The 26,556-nt window shown below is 45.7% G+C and overlaps 1 protein-coding gene across 1 annotated transcript in view; it reads right to left on the reverse strand.

The window, feature by feature from the left end:
- INSC (INSC spindle orientation adaptor protein) overlaps window positions 1-26,556 on the reverse strand; it is a 125,253-nt gene that overhangs the window by 79,394 nt on the left and 19,303 nt on the right. Inside the window, exon 2 of the mRNA XM_060157779.1 lies at window positions 12,360-12,460. Coding sequence (XP_060013762.1) covers window positions 12,360-12,415 — 56 coding nt within the window. The 5' untranslated portion in view covers window positions 12,416-12,460. The remainder of the gene's footprint in view (window positions 1-12,359; window positions 12,461-26,556) is intronic.

Genomic DNA, 26,556 nt, shown 5'->3' on the forward strand with positions numbered 1-26,556 from the left:
GAGATTTGGAGTCTCTAACAAATCAATATTTTAAAAATCTAGCATAGTTCCAAGCATGCTATAAAGGAAATATTTTTGAGTACCTTCTGCATGCCAGACACATATCAAGCGCTTGCCCATACAGTATCTGTCTCGCAGTTACACAATGCTATTGATTATCCCCCGTCTTACAGGAAAAAGTGAGGCTCAGAAAGCTCCCTGCAGGTCATCAATGACTGGGTCTAGATCTCAATCCAGGTCAGCCTGCCTCCAGAGCCTGTGCCTTCACTACCTCCCCAGACTTTCCAGCACGCATGAGTGTGCTGTCGTTTCTGTTTCAGGACAGGGAACATGAATTTGGCTCTAGGTGACTGTTTCCAGTCCAGGGAGCCAATTTCATGCGCACATTTCACAGCTGCCTCCTCTCTGATGACTCAGGAGCAACCCCTCTTGTTAACTTTATCAAACTCTGGCATTTTGAAGACACAATTAGTACTCCCTGGCCTTCCCTTAACTCAGGAAAAACTTACTTTTGAAACTCTAAAAAGGATACATGTGTGTACGTGCATTGTCAGTATACATATGAGAGCCGGCGTGATGCTACTCACAGTAAGAACACCTGATGCGGATCCATCACTCTGGCCTCATCCCACTTTCACCTCTTAATAGCTGTGTGCCCTTGCATGTGACGCTTGCCCTCTCTGAGCCTCAGTTCCCTGACCTCCTCATTCCCAAACCATTGTCTCAGCCTCACCAAGTTCTTTCAAGCGCCTCTGCTGAGACTTCCGGCCTCCCAGCCTTTTCACATGCTGATCCCTCTCTCCCCATCTCCTCTTCACCTTGCTGATGCCTACGTATCCTTGGAATCTTGGACTAAATGTCTCTCCTGAAGTAGGTGTCTCTGACTCCTAGATGAGCTTATGTCCCATGTGTCCCATGTGTCTGGAGCACCCTGTCTTTCCCCCATCATGACACAGGTCTCAATTATTTAACTACCTGTTTATCTGCTAGACCATAAGCAGGGCAGGGCTTCTCTCTACCAGGCCTACCCTGCATCCTTCCCCTCGCACTGGGCCCGATACAGTGAAAATGCTCAGTGTCTATTTATGGAACTGAATTAAGTTTAAAAATCTATCAAATGGGAATAACAATGACCTGTACCGCCATACCGTCTCATCGGGTTATTGTGATAAGCTCCGTAATCATTACTGCTAACATTTATTGAGGCTGAGCCCTGTGCCAACTACCAAGGAGATGGCTTCATGCAGTTCTCACAGTGACCCTGAGAGCAGGGCACTATCATCATCTTATCTTTACAAATGAGGAAACTGAAGCTTAGAGAGGCTTACGTGAACTCTCTGATATCACCCAGCTTGTAAGTGGCAAAGTTTGGCTCGGAACCCAGCCCATCAGACTCTAGACCCCATGTCCTTAAATGCCACTCTAAACTGCATTATGAAAGGCCGTGCTCTGTCCAGATGGCGTGTTTAATACTGTCAGGTAAAGATATAAATGCATTCTCACATGCCTGAGCTGAGTCGTTGCTTGTCTTCAAGTTTCACGGCTGTAACACAGGACCTGATGTGTAGACTAAAGAGGGTTTAGCTTTGTCTTTCCTCTTTACTTCAAGGAGAGTATTTTCATTTGCCAAAGTGGAACATTTAGGAGAATTCACATATCCTACATGTCAGCTGCCATCCTGGTACCTCTGCGGGATTCTGGAAAAGGCAGGTGAGAGTCCAGAAGTAACCACTAGAGGGTTTCCAAGAGCAGGTCTACACCGTTGCCATAGACTCCATCAGCCTCCAGCCCCCAGCACTTGGACCCCCTTCCTCTACCACACTCTCACTCTATCCCCAGCCTCAGGCTCTGACCAAGAGTCCTCTATCCCCAGTTGTGGGCGGACTCCAGGCATCCTTAGGATTTGGCTTCAAAAGAGCCCCAGATGCAGAGGCCAGAAGCAGCTGCCTGTCCCACCAGGTCCTGCAGCCAGTACATGCATCCTGATGTCCTGGTGTTTTCTGTGTGCATTCTCAGCGCCAGCCTGTTCTAGAAGCTGAGGACAAACCTGAACAGGAGAAAATCCCAGTGCTCACACAGCTCAGGCAAGACCCCGAACAGGCAAGAAAGCACCAAGAATCCAATCTGGTCACAGTTATAACAGTAGCTGATGTGTTGAGTTCCAGCAATGATCCAGGCAGTGTTCTAAGCCCTCTCAATATATTACTCCTTAATCCTCCCCACAGTCCTGGGAGAGAAGACTGTTATTGCCCCCATTTACAGACAAGGAGACTTCTGTTGGGAGAGGTCACAGGGTGGGTAAGTGGTGGAACCATCACTCAGACCCATGCTCTAGAGCCCAGAGCCTCTCCTCGCATCAACTAAACACCACACTGGCAGCAAGAAGCTGTGAGCAGGAGAGTCTGGGATCATAGGAGACAGAGGGCCTGACTTCGCCTGGGAATATGTACACAAAGGAAATGACATTTGCCCTGGTTCTCAGAGGAGAGGAGTTGGCCAGGACGACAAGGACAGAAGGACTTCCACATAAATGCAAAACTGCCTAGAGACATAAGAATAGTAATACGACCAGAAGTTTCACTGGAATCAAGCATCAGGGGCCTATGAGGGGTGGCCAGGAAGGGGCCTAAGGAGAGAGACTGGGACCAGTTGATTAAAGACCTTGAATACCATGATTAGGGATTTGGGTTTAATCCTGAAGGCAATTTAGAGACACTCAAAACATTTTAGAGCAGGGCGGTGACACAACTGTGCAGAGACTCAGTAGAAAATGGACTGGAGTGAGTTAAATACCATACAGGAGGGTGACCTGTCGGGAAATGATGGTTATACAGCAGAGAGAGGACAGAAGGCTAAACTAAGGCAGTGACCTGGGAAGAAGCGAATGGTCTGGGAGGGAGATGAGAAGATACGAGGGTGAAGGAGGGAAAGGAGCAAGGCTGCCTCCTCAGCCTCTGGTCTGTGTGACTGGTGCTGCCCTGACTGAGACAGGAAACCCATCCAGGTAGGAGTTAGTTTTCATTTTGCTTGGTTTCATGGTGTTGCACGATGACAAGTGGGATACGCGAGGTCACGGCAGAAGTGGGGTCTAGACCCTACAGAAGGGTCCCTCAAAGAGCCCCACACCTTCCCAGAGAGGAGAGCAGGCCTGGTGAAGCCGGCACAGCCCTGCCACAAGCCGGTCCACTCCCAGCCGCCGTCACTGTGCCGCCACATAATGAGATGTTCTTCTCAATTTTGGAGCCCGGGGACTGTGGCTCCTTACGGTTTGGACTGCGTCAGTGCTAAGCATCCCATAATTGCATAGCTCATCAGGTTCTCTGTCATTAGCTCTCTGGTTCTCAGGGCTCCACCTTTCCTACTGCATTTGCTGGTTGACCCCAACATAAAAAATCTGGTTAAACAGGGCAGCTCTTGCGGTGCAGCAGGCTCTGCCCGCTGTCCCTCCACCTCGCAACTCCCAGTGGTTCAACCATCCTCAGCCGTGAACTTGGAGCTGCCATCTCACTATACATGAAATCTTCCCATTGCAAGTACAGATGATCTGATTTCTCATACAAAGGAAGGAATTGAAAACTGAGGTCAAAGCAGATGGACTGGCAATGAGTCACACACCCTTCATGGTGGAAACCACCACAGTGAGGAGTCTGTAGGGTCTCCAGCCAAGGAGCTGGAGGGGCCAGGGGCCAGGACCAGGGTTGGATTTCCTCCATTTCCACAGTGAGCTGGAATCTGAGCCTGATGCTGGGAAGATGCCCCCTTGCCTGTGGGGCAGGGAGGGCATCCCAAACAGTGAATGGGGCTCACAGGAGCCCTGTCCAGTATCTGGAAGAGCCCCTGAGAGAAGTAGATGTCTACTCCCCAAGTCACCCTGCTCCTTGCTCCCTGATGGTGGCTTTCCTGGACATCTGGAAGGAGGTGAATAAGCCCCCAAATCTGGGTTTTCTGGAGCCTGGCAGCTTCCAAACACAAAGCCAGATGTAACCACAATCATCTTCACATACCAGGATACTGGTTGGATAAATTATTTTAAGCTGAAATTATCCAGGGTGGAGTTGGGGTGGGGGAAGGGAGGAGCATAGTCTTATATTAAGGCATTACAGTATGAAAAAAATGGGCTTCCTAAAATATGTCTAAAATCAGAAGGAATTAACTACCCACACAGCAAGCAGGGAGAATTACAAACAATAGAGCACCTCTGGGCACCAAGAACTCTCTCCTTCAGCCCTCACAGTGGTTTGATGGTTGGCGATTACCAACCCATTTTACAGATGTAGAAACTGAGGCTTAGAGGCATTACTTAACTTGTCTAAGACTTCATTGTTAATAGTCATAATAAAGTTAAAATTGGTTGAGTGCTTATTACTTTCTGGACACTGTGCTAAATGCTAGAACCAATCTTAATGCTTACTTAACCCTCAAAACAATCCCATGAGGGTCACATAACTGAGATTTGGGAGGTGAAGTGACCTGGCCAAGGTCTCGTGGTAGATAAGTGGAAACAAGAATCTATGCAGTCTGAGACCAGAACCTTGGTCTTACCTAAATGCTGTGTTCTTTAATGGTCTTCAGCAATTTAGCTGATATTCACACCCTCAAATCCACAGCTGGGGCTCTTTCTCCTATGCTGGACTTCCCTGATATGATTATCAATGCCTTTTTAAAGATGGTGATCATTTAAAGACTACAGTATGCCTAGTCATTTTTCAAACTCTTGCCTTATTTCTTTTGGGGAGAGAGTAGGGTGTGTGTTATTTAAATTCAGGACAGAACTACTGGCCCACTGGCCCCATCATCACAGATCTCTGACGAGTTTGCACCAGAAGTACTGCCAGAACGGGAAGCCAGGGAGACCGTGCAGAGTGGGCAGGGACCCTCTCAGGACTCTGGCTGCGAAGGGTCTCCCCACCCGCTTCACTGTCCCTGCCTCGGCTCTTGCCACTTAGATTGCCCTCCTCATTCTTCAAAGCCCATCACTGGGAGAAGGTAACTGTGTCTGACCCTTCAGACGCCAAAGGGAACAATTCTTCCCAGTTCAGCAGACACATGTCCTGGTCCCCAGTTGCTGATACCAGTTCCTCATTGCCAGATAAGCCTGCTGGCCTGGCATCCAGAGTTCCCCAAAACATTGGGGGTCATTAGTTTAAGGAAATCTCTGCCTACATTCTTGCTGGTTCATTTTAACTACTTTTCACTCAGAATGAAACTTTAATTATTCCTTCAAAATCTGGAATTTGGATTTCTCTGCCTTATTCTATTCCACCTGCTGTGTGAAGTGGAGAGCCTTCTGTAAGAATACATTTCTATGCCAAGAACACTTGGTAATGGCCTCCAAACTTTACCGAGTACCCCAGTGGGCCAAGGTATTGGGCTAGGTGTTGGGATTATAAAGGAGAGATGGTAAGAATATGATCTCCAAGAGGGCAGGACCTTCTATTACAGTGAGACATAATCTCTCCACCTAGCACAGCACCTGGCACATCATAGGCACTCAATAAACATTTACTGAATGAATAAATGAATGATTGTAAATAAGCAATTATGGTTCAGTATGCTCCCTATGGCGTTTTGAAGTAAGGAGAAAGAATTTTGAGAGCACAGAAAGGATGTTCATCTCAAACTAGGGTATCTGAGAAAGCTTCCCACGCCAGCGCTTGGAAGGACGCCTTCAAGTTCACCAGGAGAAGCAGCAGAGTTGGAAGATGGTAGGATTTCAGACAGAAGAAACAGCATGTGCAGAACAGTGGAGGCGAGGAACCACATGTTGGGAAGACGGCAAGTTGCTAAGAGTAGTCAGAGGGGTGGAATGAATTCAGTCAAAAATAAGAAATTCAAATCAAGAAGCATGTTGGAGTGCTAGGTTTCATGGATTTATCTATATTATAACCTAGCGAAGCAGGGTGCACTATCCCCTCCCCTGGAGAAGAGCACTTCTCCAGGCTGTACCACAGGGCTTCCATAAAACCTGAACAGGGCACACCCTCAGATGCTGTAAGGGGCTCCCAAACTAAAATGTCTTACAGTTTCCATCCCAGCTACAAGGCCAACACTAAACCTCTTCATGACTTTCGTTGGAAGGAATAAGACCCTGTTTGTTTTGGTCAATGAGATTCTTTCATGGCCCTGAGGCACTAAAGTGGGCTACTTTTGTCCAGAAAAGGGAAGACGATCCAATACTCACTCACAGACTTCTAGAAGTTAGAGCTAAAAGGGTCCCTGGGGAAACTTTTGCCTACCTCCTCATTCTCAGATTAAGAAACTGAGGCTCAGAAAGGGAAAAGGATTGTCTGAGAACACACAGCAGGTTAGCATAGAGCCAGAGCTGGGAAGGAAGGAAGAGAGGAAGGAAGACAGGATGGAAGGAAGGCCAGCCTCTGGTCCCTGGTTGCTGCTCCCACTACAGTGTGCTCTCCTGTAAGACATTTAATGATGAAATTGCAGTGACATTTTTTTCCAATGAATTAAAACCAAAGATTAAAAATATTTCTGAATCGCTGTTCTTTTTTTTTTTTTGCGGTACGCGGGCCTCTCACTGCTGTGGCCTCTCCCGTTGCGGAGCACAGGCTCCAGACGCACAGGCTCAGCGGCCATGGCTCACGGTCCCAGCCGCTCCGCGGCATGTGGGATCTTCCCAGACCGGGGCACGAACCCGTGTCCCCTACATCGGCAGGCGGACTCTCAACCACTGCGCCACCAGGGAAGCCCTAAATCGCTACTCTTTAGAAGAAAATAAATGTCTCTCCAACTGTCTGACTCCTTCAACCACTTAAATCTTTGACTTCCATTCAGAAACAGTATTTAAATTAATCAAGGTAAAACTCTAGCTTATCCTTTCCCTCCAAGCGGCACTTTTCCACCATAAAGAATGAGAATAGCTTGCTGGAGACAGACAGGGGAGTGTCTTGGAGAAAGGAACAAAATCCAAGCTATGGAATTAAAGTTCTCACAGTCACCTGAAACTCCTCAGCTGTTAGTCATTTTTCAAACGTTTATTAAATATTTATTCATTCAACAACCAGTTTTTGAGTTTATTCTGTGTGCATTTTAACCAAAGGAGCACAAATATGAATCAGAAATGACTTTGGCCCTCAGGACATTTATTACTGAGTAGGAAGGATGACATTTACATAACTCATTATAGTACTACTCAAGGCCTGGCCCAGAGTAAGTTCTTAGTCTCAAGTAAATTTCATTCAAATGAATGAGTGAATGAATGAAATTGATATCTATTACAGATCATTGCTAATGAGAAGATTCCACTGGGGCTAGGACACAGAGCTGCCAGAATTTGCTGGAGGCTAGGAGGGAGAATAAACTTAATAAACAGAGCCCAGGAAAGGCAGGACTCCCCAAAGGGCAGGAGAGGGCCTGAAGAGTATTATGGCAGCTCCATTTCCCTCTCTGGGCCTCAATTTCCCTATCTTATAATGCAGGGAGCTCTGAGGAAACTTCCAGCAACAACATTGGATACCTCTATGATCCCAGTTCCCGGCACCATAAGGGAATTTAAATCCAACCTCTCCTCTTAAAAATATCTATTGAATCATCGTCCCTCTGCCTTTACAAGGTCACGCCCTGTGTTTCTGTGGATTTCTCTTGGGAGATGGGAGAAGGAAGGGAATATGATTCTAGCTTTGATTAGCCTTCGTTTTGGTTTAAACAACAGACAAATATCCAATTATCCCATTGACAATTACAGTCTGCACATTTCACCGCAGGCGCAGAAAGCAGCCCGGCAGCAGAAAACCAGCCACAGACCAAGGGTGTACACATGCAAGCCATTATCTACTTGGAGACAGGCTGGGCTGCAACGGCCCCACTGGCTCAGGGAAGCTGGGCGGGTCCTCGCCAGCAGGCCAGGGGCAACCCAGGAGGCCGCCTGCCACTAGCTGCAGCTGCATCCAGCCCTGGCTCGTTTCAGATTCCAGGCTGAACAGAAACATTGTGAGAAAGCGATTCCCTCACAGTGAGACACCCCAAATAAAAGCCCCAGGTTGTATACTTGCTACAAAACCAGGCCTGATCAAGTCAAGAGATAAATTAGTGAGTTGCACAAGGGAAGGGACCACGCTGTATCTGGTCACAATCATGTCCTTAAGCACAGAAGCCCCATACAAAGCACATGATCTGCACTCAATACATATTTTGAGAAATTATGTGGAAGGCTAGTAAATAAACGACTACTTGAATGAGTGAAGGATTTGCTTGTGCAATGCCCTCAAGAACATCGTGGAAAAGACAGCCAGGATAGAATGCTGGCCGCCACTCATGTTCAAGCACCATCTGGGAACATGTATCTCTGCTCTGATCCTTGTCAGCCTGTCCTGGACAAGTAGGTGACTTAACTCCTCAAGCCTCATTTCCTCATGGGATGGACGTTGTATGTGCCTCTCAGATTCCCCCTCAGGGGAGGACTTGTTGTCCCCAGCTGGCGGACCCCCCAGATACTGCCTCAGAGGCACCTCACCTGAGGTCATGCCTGCCCACACACTCCAACGACAGATCAAGGTGGGATATGAAGGTTCTGGCCACTCTGGCCAATGAACAACTCTGATCCCAAAGGTCCCTGTGAGGTCAGCTGAGTCGTCATCAAGCAGGCATCACGGCTCCCCAGCTCCCCCTGCCCAGGCCTGCTTCCTTCCTCTCCCTTCCACAGGTGTTGATCCCAAAGGCACTCCCTAATAACCATCTTGAAATCTCAACTCCATCTCAATGGCTGCTTCCCAGAGGACCTAAACTATGGCTCCCTCTTTAGCAAAAGAGAGATAATAATAAGTATACACAAGGGCTATCGTGAGGACTGAGTTGCTATGTGTAAAAACATCCAGCTTTTAGCAAATGCTGGATGACAGTGAGCCAACTTTGTTATGGGGTTAGTGAAGCCCAGTCCTTTCATCAGTATTCCCACCCTCACTGGCAGGAAACCAGAGAGAAAATGTCAGTGTCTCAGCTTGATCTGTGGGTAAGAGAAGTAGTGGAAGAAAGGAGAGAAGGAAGGAAGGAAGGAAGGAAGGAAGGAAGGAAGGGAGGGAGGGAGGGAGGGAGGACATGTCTGGATGTGGCCCTGTGTGCATCCCTCAGACTGGCCTCCAACCCACCCTGTAGGAACCTCTCCATAGAGAGGGTCCAATCAAAGGACTGGGCCATCAGGATCCCTGCAGAAGATGAGGGCTACGCTGCGATGGTAGAAAGCACAACCCTGGGAGCAGGCAGACAGGTGGTAACACCCGGACCACCATGTCTGGGTCCCAGCACCACTACCACCCAGCCCAGAGCCAATGGAGGGAATCACTGTACCAGACACAAAGAGGGGAGCCCAGAGACGCAAGAAGAAAGCAAAGATCAGCTAGAGACACAGCGGCCACAGTCTCCTGCTACCCAGAGTGCTGAGGCCCTGTCTCCTGCAATCCCACCAATAAGTCCCTGAACCCCCAGGGAAGTATTTGAACCTGAGCTTGCGAGGGTTTCCACTGCGGAGGGAGGGAGGGAGGAGGGGTGTGTTAGTGTTACAGGGATGGCCTGGTGACGTGTGGGTTGGCACCCTGAGGCCTAGAGAGACCTTCCTTCCTGGACCCCAGCACTTACATGACCTTTAAAAGCACTTACGACTGACACCCTGTTACAGACAATAAAGCTGGTGCTCGGACAGTTTAGGCGGCAGCCAAAGTCACACAGCTGATAGGAAGCGGAGCTGGGATTTGAGCCCAAGTCTGATTCCAAGGCCTATATGCTTTCAACCACTTAGAGTTCCCGCATTACAGTTTCCAAGAGTAGGGTTTTGTGCTTTGGCTTGTCTGTTTTATTATTTTTAAATACGAAGACCTCCCAGGAGATTCAGACACAGTCAGTGTTGAGAGAACTGTCACACACCTTCCTGTCGCCCACACCAATTCAGCTCAGGATCCCAACCCCTGGCCTCAGACTCAGTTGCTCCCTGCCCTCTGTTCTCTTCCAGGAGCCTGCACCTAGGAAAGCTCTATTTGATGCTATTTACCTGTAAGGATCTCAAATACCAAAGGCCTAACGCACAGGATTCACCCAGGCTGTGAGATGATCCCACACAACTTGACCATATTTATTTATTTTGTACATTGAGGTGAACAATGGCACTCCAGAGTGAAATTCAGCCTCACTGGAACACAACAAACAGTCAATTATCCAGCATTAATTATTTATCTGGAGACAATAACCACGGTGCTGTTCCCCACGAGAGAGGCTACAGCTTGGAGCAAGAGGAAAGTAGAGGTGGCTGCTATTGTCTGCCCATAACGTGGCATCAGATCAGACAAATGGACCCCTCTGACGTCCTGTAAATACACATGAGCCTCCGCTGTGAATGTAGCTCATGCACATGCCTCTAGAACACAGACGATTAATAGGGTGGTAGAGGATTAACAGGATTCGATTCCCCCAATATCCTGGGGAGGTCTGCCCTGGCAATGCCAAGCTATGACTATATGAAAGGAAATACCACCTTCTCTCTGCAGCCTGCCCTGCTCTAACAGAACTGTAAGGTTGAAGACATTCTAAACAAACATTTTTGCAGGTTGCAGTGTTTGTGGAACCATATTAGTCTGGTGTTTTCCTCCCAAGGTATTTACTGTACAATATAAGTTAGAAAACCTGTCCTGACTGACTCGAAAAGCATAGTGATCTGATTCCTAAATCATTTTTATGTAATTTAACTTTCTTTTATCTTTAAAAATTCTGAGGAGCTTGGAAGAGAGAGATCAGTGGTTCCCAGGGGCTGAAAGAGTGCCAGGATGTGACCTACCTTGGCTCCGTATTCTCTAGTCTGGGGACATACTCTTTATTTAAAGATGTTAACGTTGATTGAGCAGTACTTACTCTTTATTTAAAGAAGAAGTTAACGTTGATTGAGCAGTTTCTATGTTTCAGGCAGGTGATTTATATATCTTTATACATCTTTATAAAGTCTCATCACAACCCGATGAGGTAAGTATAAATATCTCCATTTCATAGATCAATAAACTGAAGCCCAAGGTCACAGCTAATAAGTAGCAGAACCAAGAATCAAGTTTGGGTGGAGTGGGTCCCAACTCCTAACCACCGTCCTAAACAGCCCTGTGATGACAGCTTCCCCAGCCCCCAGCACAGCCTCTGGTCTGACCATCCCAACACCCATGAGTTCTGTGGAGGTGTCCCAAAGCCCTATTGCCACAGCTGCTGCTGCCCATCTGGATACACAGTTTCCAACCTACTACCTGGGCAGGACAGGTGATGGAAAGACTAAGATTCCTCTTCATCTAGAATGGTTCCACTCTTTTCTGATTATAAAATAATACTCAAAAATCAAACAAACAATATAGAAATGCATGATGTAAATGAGTTGAAACCCCCTGCAATTCAGGTGAGGAGTTAGTAGAGATTAGGTGGTAGTGGTACCATAATATATTTAAAGCAAAATACTACAGAACAAAACAACGATTTAACGGCCCTGCAAGTGCTACTTGGATTCTGCTGCCTCGAAACATCCCCGTCAAAATGTCTGAGCAAGGAATGAAGGGCTAAGTTTGAGCCTTGAGCACTCAAACTGCAAAGTTCCTCCATAGATCAAACCTGCATTAGAGTGACCAACCATCCCAGTTTGCCCAGGACCGAGGAGTTTCCAGGCACACAGGAATCTCAGAGCCAAAATCAGGACAGTCCCAGGCAAACCGGGACAGTTGGTCATCACAGATTTGCTGCCCTGGTGCCTCCACCTTTGCTTCTGTCTCAGGCCTCCAGGACCAGTCATGTCAGATCTACACCTGCTTCCCCATCCCTTTCACCTGTGTGAAGGCAGCTCTAGAGCCTCAGGTCTTTCCTTCCCAGCTCATCATCCGGGCCTCACCTGCTGCTCAGTGTACTCCTCCCCCACCCTCCCCACACTGCCGCTCAGGGCAACAAGTGCTTCCCAAGGATCAGCTCTGTGCCCACTCCTGTCCCTGGTGCTCTGAGAGAAAGCCACCTAATGGTAGGCTGACCTCTTCCAAGAGGCTCAGAGAGGCCACTTCCCCCAGTGGCCCCAGCCTCCTGGCCCTGGCGGGATCCACAGCTGCCTCTGGGGTCCCCTATCTTAGCAGCACACTTCACTTGACACTTTGCTTCATTGTCTGCCTGGATCTTAAACTAGCTCCTTGGAGCAGGATGTGGCTGACTCCTCTGTGCCCCAGGGCCCAGTTCCATTTGTATTTGCTGAGTGACTGTGGCATCCCCGATATCTTGTCCTAAGCCTCCTCCCCAGCACAGTGTACAGACAGAAGGGGCCACCTGCAAACCTCAGGATCCTGGGGCTAGGCCTCAGCCAGAGTCCAGATGGGGCAGGCCTTGCCCTGAGACACAGCAGTGGGACTTACCGCTGACCCGGCAGGGGGATGGAGTCCAGGTGGCGGCCTCCAGGCAGCGCCATCATGTTGACGCCAATCTGCAGCAAAGCCTGCCCACAGCGGTCGGGGCCCTGGAGAGAGAAGGCAGAATGGGGTCAACGAGGGCCGCCCGAGTGAGGAGGCGCAATCATTTTCTCTCCCAAATCCTGGCCACAGGGATTCATCTCAGGTGTGGAGGGAAGGCCCCCTGGCCCTCCTCTGCTGTTTCAACCAGTTTATACTCCACTATCCTCACACAAGCAATGCAGTACTCAGGTCTGATCTTGATTCTAAGCCCCTAGAGCCCACTATGAACCCCTAGAATCTTTTCTTAGGTCTCATGGCCCAAAACGTACCTAACGCATTTTGCTTTGCACCAAATATTGGGACACATAGACTAGCAAATATTGCATAGGACATACTTATACTTAAAATGTTTAGAGTTTACCTGAAATTCACATTTTACTGGGCATCCTGTATTATTAGCTAAATCTGGCAACTCTCTGTGCTAATTCCCTAACTATCAATATATACTGTGACAGTACTAGGTTCTTCACTTTGCTTATGCCTGGGAAATGTGACCCTGTAATAGGCATGGTGGTTGCTTCCCCAAATCCATTCCACTTTAGATGATGTAATTTCACGCAAACTGCCAGGAATTGGTTTAGGAATAGGCATGTGACTCAATTAAAGCCAATGAGCCATGACAGAATTGCTTCTAGGAAAAGTTAACTTTGTCCTTAACTGCAAGCCAGACACAAGATGAGGTAGTATCTCTCCCATTGGACCTGAACAAGGAAGCACGTTGCTCCATTGCTGCTAGAGACCATCTTGCAATAAAGAGGGGACCCAGCTAGAGAAGAAAGAAGGCACACAGAGAAAAACACCTGCATTCTTGATCACTGAGCCACTCAATCAACCAGTGCTGAGTCTGGCCCATCTCTGGGCTTCCTAGTATGTAAAATATAAAGTTCTTGTCTAAGTGAGGATTTGGGTTGAGTATACCCAAAAGCAGCCTAACTGATAAAGGCAATCCAGGTTCCGGGGCCTCCAATCCCAGCACTGTGCACCCACTTGGCCTGCCTGTGCCTCATAGGTTAGACCAAGACAACAGTGTTCTTCTTCCTCCATAAAATCAGCTGCCCACCTGTTTGTCTCCTGCCTCAAAATCCCATCTCCATTCTTCCCTCTCTGCCACCTCTTCCTCCAAGCCAGTGAAGAAGCCCTCCTTGGGGAAAATGGAGATTCTGTCACCTTTGCCTGGGTAAAGCAATAGTCAAGAGATGGTTGTCTGTCACTTGTCATATCCTGAGCTCGAGCACAGCAAATTTCAAGACATTCAGAGAAAACACAAGTCTGAACTTGTGGGAGGATACAGCTGAGGAGGGCAGCAATTCAAGCCCAGAAAAACTAAACTCTTACATTATGATTAAAAGTGACCCTTATGAGAAAAGAACGGAGGAGGACTTTAATTAACAGTGATGTGGCTGGACATAAAGTACCCCTTGTGATGCTTGGAACAAAAGACAAAAAATGTGAATCTGAAAAGTACAGGGAGGAAGAAGCCCAGAATAAACTAGGGCTTTAGATCATTCCAGAGACTCACTGTCACTGCCTGTTCCCTGTTCTGCAGACGCCACTAGACTGTGAGACCCTGGATGGCAGGGACCACTTGGTTTCAAGGGCTGGGCACTTAGCAAACACTAGATATGTCTATAGAAATAATGAGTGGAATGAAATTTTAATACATTTATGTTGAGCCCTAATTCTTCATCTGCAACTGAGAATAATAGTATCTGTTTTACAGGGCTATTATAACAATGACATAAGATCAGGAATGCAGAAGTGTCAGGCAAGATTGAGAGCTAAATAAATAGTTATTATTATGTCCTGAGAGTCTGCGCTGTGTTCAGTCCTGTGGTCAGCTTTGCCAGGGGAGATGCATAAAATTAGATACAGCATAAAAAGCACCTAGCACAATAACAGTGCTCCACGAGGCCTCTTTATCATCAGGAGTATAATTAGTTTTATTACTTTCATTATTTTCATTATTGAGAAGGTATATTTTTGGAACCCAGTGAGTAAGCAGCCTGAAGAGAATGGCACAAAAGAAAAAAGCTAGAAACAACAAGATGAGGTATTTGTTCCGTTTTCAATGAGTCTGATGAAAGAACCAAAAAGGGAAATACCACCCTCTCAGAGTGAATGCTTTGATGTGATCAGAGTTCAGTGAGCAAGCAGATCTTATTTTAGCTCCATCTTCATCATGGAGAAGAAAGAGGGCAGAGCAAAAAGTTTGAGGCAAGTGACAGTAAGGAAAGTTTAAGGACACAGGAAGTTCCAAGGCCCTTTAAAGTGTGAACAAGTTAGGATTCTGTGAGCACACCCTAGAATACTGGAGGACCTCCTGGATCTGATCAAGTCGTATCTGAGGGACCCTGAGAAAGGGTCCCTGAATGCAGGAGAATATTCTGATTTTCCAAGAGGTAGATTCCAGAAACACATCTTGGTGACCACGAAATTCTAGAACAGATTCCTAATCACTGGCCTTTGAGCCCGTCAGGGAGAAGCCGGCTAGAACCCAGATGGAACAAATCACGCTCAAACAATTTCTTCCTTTTCATTAGCAACCGTTGGGCTCTCAGCTGAGGGGGATGCAATAAACCTAATATATCTTGATTTTGTTAAAACATCCGGCTGAGATGTCCTCATTCCTCCATGTCATCCACAGCTTCCCAGCAGTTAGGCCAGTGGAGGCTGCCTGCTAACAAAACCTGGGGTCATGTGATGGCACGTGTTCCCAGAGGCTGGAGAGCCCTCCTGGGGACATCTGGGCTGCACGTGTATCACTGCCCTATGCACAGACTGTATTATTTATGCCTCTTTCCCTCAATGGGACAAACTCCCGGATGTCTGAAACCCCATCTTTCTCAGTGTGGGACTGTGCACCTACATGGTTGAAGCTGGGATTGTGAATCAGATTAGCTCTCAGAGGAGCCACAGCTCATATTTACTGGGTATGGGGAACAGGTAAGAGAGAAAATCTGGAAGGTGAGATAGGGACTATCAAGAGCTAATCTGGCTGATGTTATAAAAGTGCAAAGAATAATAATTGCTAATATTTTTTGAGTGTGTACTATGTGCCAGGCACTGTTCTAAATGCTTCATATAGTATTAACTCATTTAGTACTATCATCATCCCCTTGTTGCAGACGAGACCTCTGAAATTCAGGGGAACTACGTGCACTGCCCCAGATCACACAGCTAGTAGGTGACAGAGGGCTGGTATCCAGGTTTTATGATCAGAGGGGAGATGAGGTGCTGGAGCAGGTGAAGGTGATAAGCGCAACAAAAGTGACACAGGTCCAGCATTTGCTGACTGGAAGCCTGACTCCATTCCATGGGGGCAACACCCAGCCCCTACCCTTCACACACAGATGAGCCCTCTTCCCTCTCACCAGCGCCTCCCACTGCTCCCACCTCCGAAACCAGGAGTCCTCCAGCTTCATTAAGTGTCAGACCTCAGTGACACAGCCAGAGGACAGAACAGTGCTCAAAAAATGAAGCGTCCAAACACTGCACCCAAATGGTGGGAGGAAGAGGGGCACAGACAGTGGGGGCATCTCTCCAGTTGCTCATTGGCTGGTTCCTTTGGTGAGTCGTAAGGACAGAGTTATGGGTCCTAAAGGGATCAGGGGATGGGAAGCCACAGTCCCAGCTAAAGCCTAAAGTGTCACCAGCTTGCGAAGTGAGAGAGCGGCATGGACATATATACACTACACAATGGAAAATAGATAGCTAGTGGGAAGCAGCCACATAGCACAGGGAGATCAGCTCGGTGCTTTGTGACCAACTAGAGGGGTGCGATGGGGAGGGTGGGAGGGAGACGCAAGAGGGAAGAGATATGGGGATATATGTAGAGCTGATTTACTTTATTATAAAGCAGAAACTAACACACCATTGAAAAGCAATTATACTCCAATAAAGATGTTAAACATAAATAAATAAATAAAGTGTCACCAGCTTTGTAGAGAGACCTGTTTCAAGCGTGCTGGGTAGCTGCCCCCTCCCACTGCCCTAAGCCAGACTCAACCTATTGAGCAGAGAGAGTAGAACCCCTCCAAAACTGCTCAGCATGTCAGGAAACCAAGAATGAATTCAAGGTAACGCCTCTGCCCCATGCCATCTGTCCTCACTGGTATTGCAGAATGAACTTGAACTTTGGAGTCTGGTAGATCTGGATTCAAATCCTGATTCTGTGCCTGATAAGTACATGACCTTGGGAAAAGCATCAACCCTCATGAATATGGTTTCTCTGATTATATCGGCCTCCTAGGAGCCTCATGAGCATTAAATGAGATCACTCATAAAACTCCCTTATAGATTAATATAATATAATATAATATATCATGCACTTGGCACGTGCTAGCCTCAAAGTGGGAGTATACTTCCTCATGGAAGGAAGAGCTGAGAAATATATCTCAGGCAGAGATGCTACCTTGCCCACGAGAGAGGTGAAAAGGACACCTGCAGGAGTGAGCAGGAAAGAGGAAACTCCATCACCTCCACCCCCAGCCCAAGGGCCTTCCTAATTCATTGGAAATCCTACCCCAGAGTTGGCAGCCTGGGTTCTGCAGGGCTCTTGGCTGTGTCTCCCCACCAGGAGTGGCTCATTTTCAAGAAAGACTTGAAGCCTTAAGTGTCTCTGATTTAATTCAATGCCTGCTGGGACAACTGCTCATTTCTTCTCCTGCATCCCATTAGAGGCAGCCCTTGCTCACCTCTGTTTGGCTAAGGAGCCAGCTTGGGCTCTGGAGGAAATGAAGGCTATTTACAGTAAATTATTCAATTAGAACCAGGAGCAAGGGCGGCTTCTGCCGTTGTCTAATGGGCCAAGCCAAGTACAGCTCAAGGCAGGGCTGGGATTTTTTAATCTGCAGAATCCATTAGGGCTGTCAACGGGAGCAGAACAGCAAATATTGTGGAAAGCAGTTAAGCTCCAGCAGCAGCAATAGAGAGAGGAATGGGAACTGGGGAAGGGGGGTGGGGGGGAGGGTAGGAGAGGCACTGACCCAGGGATTCAGTCAAGTCCCTCATCATATAATACCCTACCCCCTCATTATTTCTCCTCCATGGAATTTATCACAATTATAATTAAACAATTCACTGTGAAATTAGTGCTTAACGTCTTTCTCCCTTGAGGATCATCCCAGGGGTGGGCACTAGGTCTGACCTGCTCTCCCGCTGTATCTCCTCCCTACTACCACCACCCCACCCTCTTCCTGACAGTGCCTGGTACATAACAATCAGATCAATTAACACTTGTTGATTGACTAGGTGAGTTCTTTTTTTTTTTTACATCTTTATTGGAGTATAATTGCTTTACAATGGTGTGTTATTTCCTGCTTTATAACAAAGTGAATCAGTTATACATATAAATATGTTCCCATATCTCTTCCCTCTTGCGTCTCCCTCCCACCCTCCCCATCCCTCTGCCCCAGGTGATCACAAAGCACGGAGTTGATCTCCCTGTGCTATGCGGCTGCTTCCCACTAGCTATCTATTTTACATTTGGTAGTGTATATATGTCCATGCCACTCTCTCGGTTTGTCACAGCTTACCCTTCCCCCTCCCCATATCCTCAAGTCCATTCTCTAGTAGGTCTGTGTCTTTATTCCTGTCTTACCCCTAGGTTCTTCATGACATTTTTTTCCCTTAAATTCCATATATATGTGTTAGCATACGGTATTTGTCTCTCTCTTTCTGACTTACTTCACTCTGTATGACAGACTCTAGGTCCATCCACCCCATTACAAATAGCTCAATTTCGTTTCTTTTTATGGCTGAGTAATATTCTATTGTATATATGTGCCACATCTTCTTTATCCATTCGTCCGATGATGGACACTTAGGTTGTTTCCATGTCCTGGCTATTGTAAATAGAGCTGCAATGAACATTGTGGTACAGGGCTCTTTTTGAATTATGGTTTTCTCAGGGTATATGCCCAGTAGTGGGATTGCTGGGTCATATGGTAGTTCTATTTGCAGATTTTTAAGGAACCTCCATACTGTTCTCCATAGTGGCTGTACCAATTCACATTCCCACCAGCAGTGCAAGAGTGTTCCCTTTTCTCCACACCCTCTCCAGCATTTATTGTTTCTAGATTTTTTGGTGATGGCCATTCTGACTGGTGTGAGATGATATCTCATTGTAGCTTTGATTTGCATTTCTCTAATGATTAATGATGAAGGAACTTCAGCTTCCGCACTGGTAAACCGGAGACAAAGGTACCTATTTCCACCACACTGTTGAGAGAATTCAGTGAGACAAAGGTCGGAGGGCCTTTTGCAACCATACACACTGCGTGGAAAGGGCTCTGCTTCCTAACATCCATGAGACAAAGCCACCTGCCTCTCCTGAGTTTTTGCAATCCTCCCTGTCTGTTGGTACCCCTGGGCAGCCTCCCTCCCTACCCCCAGCTCCATGCTCATCAGGTTCTCCAGACAGACAGGCGTACCAACAGTCCCAAAGCTGCATGAAAACTACAACAACAGGTAACCAAGAGGATGCTAAGGGAGGTCCATTGGGCCTCCAAGCAGTAGTAGGTGAGAATGGAAGGTGGTGGGAGGGGTCATGGAAGGTTTCTCAGGACATGCTCCCAAAGCTGAGAGAAGAATGTGGGAATAAGGGAAGGAGAAGGGGTGGGAAGGAAGTATGTGCGGGCAGAGGGAGGGGCATGTGAAAGGCACAGAATCCTGAACATGGTAAGGTTAGGGAACTGCAAGTGTTTCTAGAAGGCTGGAGCCCTCTGGGCTGGTGGTAGAGTTCAGAGAAAGCTATCCCAGTGGCATGGAAATACAGAAAAAGTAGTGGTCGCTTTCAGCTGGGGAATAGGCCAGACTTCTTAGAGGAGCTGAGTCTTAAATGCAGGGCGGGATTTTGCCAGGTGAAGATGGGACAAGGACATTCAGTGTCAGGAGAGCAGTGTGAGCCATAGCAAGGAGACCAGAAAATGGAGCAGGTATTAGGGACTCTCCCAGGGGCTGGAGGGAAGGTGCCTCTATGGTCCTATATACGAAAGGAACTGATTCTTTAGATTCTATCCTGTGGATGCTGGGAGCCACTGAAGGTGTTTGAGCAGGAGAGTGAAATAATCAGAGTGGAATTTCAGTTCCCATGGTGAACAGTGGAGTAGATGGGCCTCAGGGAATGAGACCAGCAGCCGGAGTTCATTAACCATCTCCCAGGGGACCCCAAAGTCCCTAGGGCTGGAGAGGTGGGGTCCTGGGGGTGGAAAGGAGGGATGCAATGAGCTTTGTGAAGTAACGACAATGGGCCTCCTTCCTCACTCCCTCTCCGGGCCTCTGTGTGACCTGTCTCCCATGGGTGGCAATAGTCATCAGAGATACTTCAGTACTGATAGCTGCGGCGGCCAGCCTCCTGCAGCGATCAGATACTTTAAAAACGCTTATTCCCAGGGGAGATGCAAGAAACCAAGCAAGCTGCCACCCAGCCCTGCTGAATGGACGGAGCCTCATGAAATATAGAGAGCGCTGGCTCCCTGGAGGAGGCCCCAAGGGCCCCTCACAGCTGTCAGACGAAGGAGCCCAGCAAGTAGGCAGAACAGACCTCAGGGCTCACAGAGCCAGCCTTGTCCCCTCAGGCCCTGAAAAGCCTGGATGGACAGCCCAGAAGGACTGTGCATCAGGTAGAGGGGGCCTACCCAGACCTCAGCCCTGCTCCTCAATTCTGGGGCCAGAATAGCTTCCGTAAAGCACAGACAGGATCCCAAGCCTCCACTTGATCAACTGGATACATCTACTTTCCAGCCCCTACCTGGAAAGTAATAGGAATCCCATATGCACAAATATGTCCATGAACTTGACAGGGGCAAGACCATAGCCGCCAGCCAAAATCCAGGCAGCCTTCCTGGAGGAGCTCACATCATAATCTTAGAGTATTAGAACTAATAGGAAGCATTAGTGATTACCCCCTTGTAATAATAATGATAATAATAATACAAAAATGAGGAGGAGTAGAGGGAGAAACACTTATTAGGTGCTGTGTGTCAAGCACTGTTCTAAATGCTTTACAGTTAATCCTCAAAATAACTCTATGAAGTAAGTTACTATTATTGTCCCCAGTTTTCAGATGAGGAAACTGAAGCACAGAGAGGTCAACATGAACAGATAGAGAGACATTCAGAGAGGGGAAGAAATCTGCTTGAGGTCACACAGTAAGCTGAGCTACACCTGGGACCTGCACCCAGGTCTCCTCACTCCCATAAACTCCTCCCATGGGAAATCCAAAGAAGACTTTGCCTGTTAAGAGTCTGAAGAGACCCATCCAGGTTCAGAGCGATTTACCCAAGGAAATCAATGGCGCCACAGTTCCCCATCTGTAAAACAGGGATAATTACACCTGCTCTCTCTCCTTTGCTACGATTACCAAGCAAAGGGGAATGGACAGTGGACAGGGAAGTTCCAGGGATTCCTAGTCTGATTCAGCTCAGCCTTGGAATGGGACAGGCAGGTTGACTCAGAGGTGCCCATGAGTCCCCAAAGGTTGGAGGAAAAAGAACCCTGTCAAGCTTTCCTGGCTGAGGCCCATGTGTCCCAGACCCTGATTAACATGACCACCCATCCCCCAAATGGTTCCAACTTGTCAAAGCCAACCCCCAGCAGCTTCCCCTGAAGGAGCGTGAGAGACAATCCTGTAGGGAGGTCCAGGCTCCTGGATCCAGGAAAGCCATGGATGCCCCCATCCTGTGACTCAGGGTGGGCCCTTCCCAGCGCCAGGGCTCTGACACCCCACATGCCCATGAGAGGAGCACCAAGCCCTGAGCCACACAAGGAAACTGCAGTTACTGGCATCTGTGAGCTGGCCCTGAGCTGCTGATTTTCTAAGGGTCATAAGTGAGAAAATGGTGCCCCAGACCTCCAAGACCTTAGGTGGTATGCAGCCCCTGAGGGAGACTTGGTTGGGCCTTTGGGCCACCACCATCCAGAGCTCTGCTGGTTAAGAATGCAGACTGCCAAGGTTCAAATCCCAACTCCATCAGTTATTAGCTGTGTGACCTTGGGTAGTAGGTTTCCTTATCTGTAAAGTGGGATTCCTATATCATAAGGTTGAAATGGAAGAGATGGTTTCTTCCTCATGGCACTGCTGGGCAGATCAGTAAGATCACATATGTGAAGTACCTGGCACCCAGGGGTGCTTGATATAAAGATTGGTTCCACTTCTCTTCTGGTGAAAACAGTACGTGTAGAGAGGCAGCCAAATGGAGGCCATTCTGCTACCTCCTGAACTATGTCCAGCTAGTCAACTGCTCCTTACTCATTAACTTTTTAACTATCCCTTCTTTCTAACTTTTCCTGATGTAAATGTCAGCCAACTGCTCGAATGTTCTTTAGCTTCAATTCGCAAAAGCAAGAGTCCTTTCTCACTGGGCCCAGGGCCCAGGATGCTAAGATTAACAATCAGTATACTTTAAGCTAATGACTTACTGGTCGTGGCTGCCACGAATAGACATAACTCTCAGATAAAGGCCATTAGAGAAAATTGAATAGCTCCAATGTGGTGAAAATTTGGATACATCCTGTTTCATAAATCACGCTCAGAGGTCACACTGGGTAAGCTACTTCCCTCTCTGAGTCATGATGAGGACCCAGCTTGAGGAGGGTCTATATACCCTTGGGAAAGAGGACAGAAGAGAGAAGACGGTACACTCTTTTGCAGTTTCACAAATGTCATTTTCTCTTACTTCTAAAGCCATGAGCAGACCATAGTGCTACATCAACAACCATGATAGTCCGACCTTCTCGGATTTTATTTCCTTCTCAAATCCCCCAAACCGGAGGTTACTCAATAACATCTGGAAAGTAGCATGATGAGGTTATGGAAATCCAAAATCTCGGGATTGGGATCCCAATCCCAGTTTTGTCTCTTACTAGGGCTCTCTGACATTCAGCCTCTTCATCTGGAAAATGGGAATTGAATCTATTTTCAGGGTTGTTGTAAGAATCACATAAGATCATGTACCCTGCATGATGCTTATAAAAGCAAGTGAAATAACAATACCATAACTACTTAGAGCCAGGGAGACAAGTTAAAGGTGTCACACAGGAAGTCTCATGATATCTATCTTTGTGCCTAAGTAAAGATCCATTTCCTACCCAGACCTCGGGCCCAGAGAGCTGCTTCACACTAAAGGGGATTAAAAAGCAGGATATATTACATATATTGAGAAGAAGAAAAGCTTCTCATGGAGGAGATTTGATAAACACCTCATACATAGAGACCATGCTTTGAATAAGCACAAACAACGACACTAAGACATTTTCTATAATCAGTAACATCGGCCATGAAGAAACAATTAACATCCCAGTTCATACCCTATGTGACCCAAGTAGTGTGGGGCATTTGAAGGAGAGTCCAGACTGAACCAGAACTTTGGCTCAGCCACAAGGGCAAAGGGTTCTCAGCAGCTCACTAATGAAAAGGAACAAAAGACAGGGAACCAGAACACATTCTAGGGCCATTGACTATAAATAGAATAACCCAGAGTGAGAGCAAGACACAGTCATTCTCAACAAATCCTACTGTCATTATCATAACGTCCTCAGATAAAGAATCCTCTATGTGAGGGTGCAGTGTCAGGTACTTGGACCACATGTTCCAAATATGATTATCTGAGTTAATTAATTGGGGCACAGAGTGGGTCAAACATGAAAAACAGCCCATTCGTAGAATACTGTCTTACTGAGGCTCAATTATGTTTAGGAAGCCATATATCACAGTAGCACCTGAGCAGTACTTTACACAGTGTCTAGCACAGAGTAGGAGCTCAGTAAATGTTAGTCATTCCCCAAGAGATTGTTTCATGGTTCTCCAAAAACATCTTACTCTTCCGTAATTCTACGCATTGGTCATGCCACTCCAGCACATCCAGACTGAAATCTCCTCAACTCTCTTTTTCTATCTCTAAGTAATATCAATGTTTCAGGACTCAGCTTTAATCCTACTTCATCTGGGAGGCCTCCAACCACCCTAACCTATAGTAATTTCTTCCTCCAACAAGTTACTAGGAATAAATCAAACTCTGATGTCTTAAATTTTTTTTTAATGATATTGTAATGAAAGGTATGCTTTCTTCCTGGTCCTCTCTCTTCCCCTTTCTGTCTCTTGAGTGATGCCAGAGCATCTGGAAAGGCCAATATGGCAAAGCCAAAAGAAGGAAGAAGATGAGTCCTGAATCACAGTAGAGTCACCCAACCCGTATCAGTCCGTGTAGTAAGCAAGAAACAAAGCTAGTGTGCTAAGTCACTCATATCTAGGGGGTCGTTTGTTGCACCAACTAACATTAATTAACCTAATTGTGAAAATTAAAGTAAATATGATACTTAAGTCACTCATAAGTGTGCTAGGCACAGAGGTCTCTCAATAAATATGTTTTTCCCCTTCCTCCTCAGTCTTGGAGAAGATGGTAGAACATTGTGTTTGTCTACTGACAATTAGCCTTCTGGACACAGACTCTAATTCATGCACAATACAGCCAGAGTCCAGGAGTTGATGAGGTAATGGTAGAATGGAATAAATACCTACAAACATTTAAAGTCCTATCAATTGAGACTAAGGTTCCATTTCTCAATCACTGTAGTCTTTGCTCATATGTATCCATTCATATTAATAGCCAAAATTTAGTATTGTCAGATGGTTCTAAGATGCATTTTTTTCATATTTTAACATATGAAATTGGGATGTAATTTCAGTCAATAGCATCTTTGCATTGTGTCATAGTTTAATTGAAAGCATGTTCTCTTTTTTATGAAGTTACAGGGCATCTTACAATCTGTGGCATCTTAAATTTAATGAAATATGGTGTTGGGCACTTAACTGTATGTCAAGTACACTTCTAGGTTCTTTATATAAGTTATTTCTCAAAAAAAATTCAAAATAATTAGTACTACTATTATCCCCATTTTGAAGACATGGAAATGAAGATCCAAAGATTCAATAATTTGCTATGGTACATAGCTAGTAAGTTGAGTGAGGGTAATGACTGTACCCTCTCTTTAAGGAAATCCATACTATGCCACTATGTTTTAGCATCTTATTTTTACTTGATAATTGATTTCTCTTCTTATAGAGAAAGTTCACACAGGAATTTTATGTACAGCAATATGGTATAACATATATCCTAAAATACTTCTTCATAAGAAGAATTTTAAAGGATTGATAAAGATGTTTTAATGTTTTTAAAATGTATCACTTAGCTGGCAAAAATGTAGGAAATCTGGAGAAACCAAAAGGAAAGCAAAAGCAGGAACCAAGAATAACAAGCAAGAGTTGAAGGTAGTTTTTGCCCTGAGAATATCTGCTGAATGCTGTATTCCCTAAGCTTCTGTTCCATGTAGGTATGGGGTAGGGCAGACAAGGGACAAAGCCTAGGGGCTACGGAAACAATAAAATAGTGGTCTAGAAGGTCAGAAACCCAATGCAAAGGTGAATGAGAAATAAATCTCCTATTCAGAAGGTGCAAGAAAAGTTGTCCTTCCCAACTTTGATGCTGGGTTAAAGGGAAGTAAAGTCTCTCCTGAGAATGATCACAATATGATCACAATATGACCTTCAAAAAGGTTTGTAGCCTGAATTCACATTGTCTATGAAGGGAAAAAACTCGATTAGAGAATTCAGCTTCAAGAAATAAAAGACAGCCTCAGAAATATTTTCAAGGAACAGAGCCTATAAAATATGATCAAGCAGATTGCAGAAAGAACCAGATAGAACTTATATAAATTTAAAATATAATAATTAAAATGAAAAACTCACTGGACAGATTAATCACAGCTAAAGATTGGATTGGTGTATTAAAAAAAACAAATCAAATGAAATAATCTGAAATGCAGCCCAGAGAGAGAAAGAGACCAAAAACAAGAGAGAACTAAAGCTAAGGAATAGAAAGTAAATTAGCCTCACAAGTATTTACTCAGATTTCTAAAGGGAGATAAGAGGGAGAACAGGGGGAAAAGTGATATCCCCAAAATAGTGGCTGAAACATTTCTCAAAATTTTTGAAAGACAAAACAACTTTCAAATCCAGAAATTGCAATGAATCCCAAGCAGGAAAAATGCAAAAGATATACACATCCTAGATAACTTGTAAGACTAAAGAGCACAGAAGACAGAGAAGTTTTAAAAGCATCCAAAGATAAAAAGAGAAACAGAGACAGACAGAGAAAGAGAGAAATTAGATTTACAGGTGACCATTAAATAACAATGATGAAAGTCAGGAGAGAGTGGGAAAATATCTGATTACAGAAAATAAGTATCCTAAAATTCTACCCCCAAAGAAACTCTCTTTCAAGAATAAGAAGGAAATAATAAGTACATTTTCAAAGAAGTAAAAAATCCCACACCAAAGGAAATTCTAAAGGAATTATTTCAGGCAGAAAGAATGTAATGTCAGAAGGAAGGTTTGAAATATAAGAATGAATGATGAGCAAACTTACGTGTACTAGGTGAGTAAATACAAACAAAACTTGACTGTAAGAAACAATAATAATACCTCATTTGTGGGATAAGGAAAGAAAGAGAAATTTCAAATATGTATATGTATATGTAAATTCAGAAGGGGATGACTAAAATAAGTTAAAGTGTTCTAATTTTCTTTTATTTGGGAGGAGGAAAATAGAAATGTAAATTAACTTTATCCTTATTAGGTTATTATTTGTGCTATAATATTTAGGGTAACCAACCAAAAGAATACACATAGAGGTACAGATAGATATTACCCTTCAAATATGTAGATGGGGAAAAAAACAAGTAATAAAAAATTCCAAAAGAGGAAAGAAGTGTGGGGTGGGGGGTGTATCAGTGAATAATAGTAATGACAGTAAGGAGAGAGAAACTAAACTAGCCACTTGTAAGCAAAGATTATAAAGCACGCATTACAGACAGAGAGAGAGAAAGAGAAAAAAAGAGAAAGAGAGGGAGGGAGAGAGAGAGAGAGAGAGAGAAGGAAAGAGAGAAAGTGTGTTATGTGCTGGCTCCAAGAAATATCCCTAAAACAAAGCACCCAAGACAGCTTGAAGTTAAAGACAACAAATGATACACCATAGAAATATTTACCTAAAGAATTCTGGTGCCAGTGTATTCATATGATACAAAACAAAGTTTAAGATAATAA

The sequence above is a fragment of the Lagenorhynchus albirostris genome, chromosome 9, assembly GCF_949774975.1.
Source record: "Lagenorhynchus albirostris chromosome 9, mLagAlb1.1, whole genome shotgun sequence".
NCBI lineage: Eukaryota > Metazoa > Chordata > Mammalia > Artiodactyla > Delphinidae > Lagenorhynchus > Lagenorhynchus albirostris.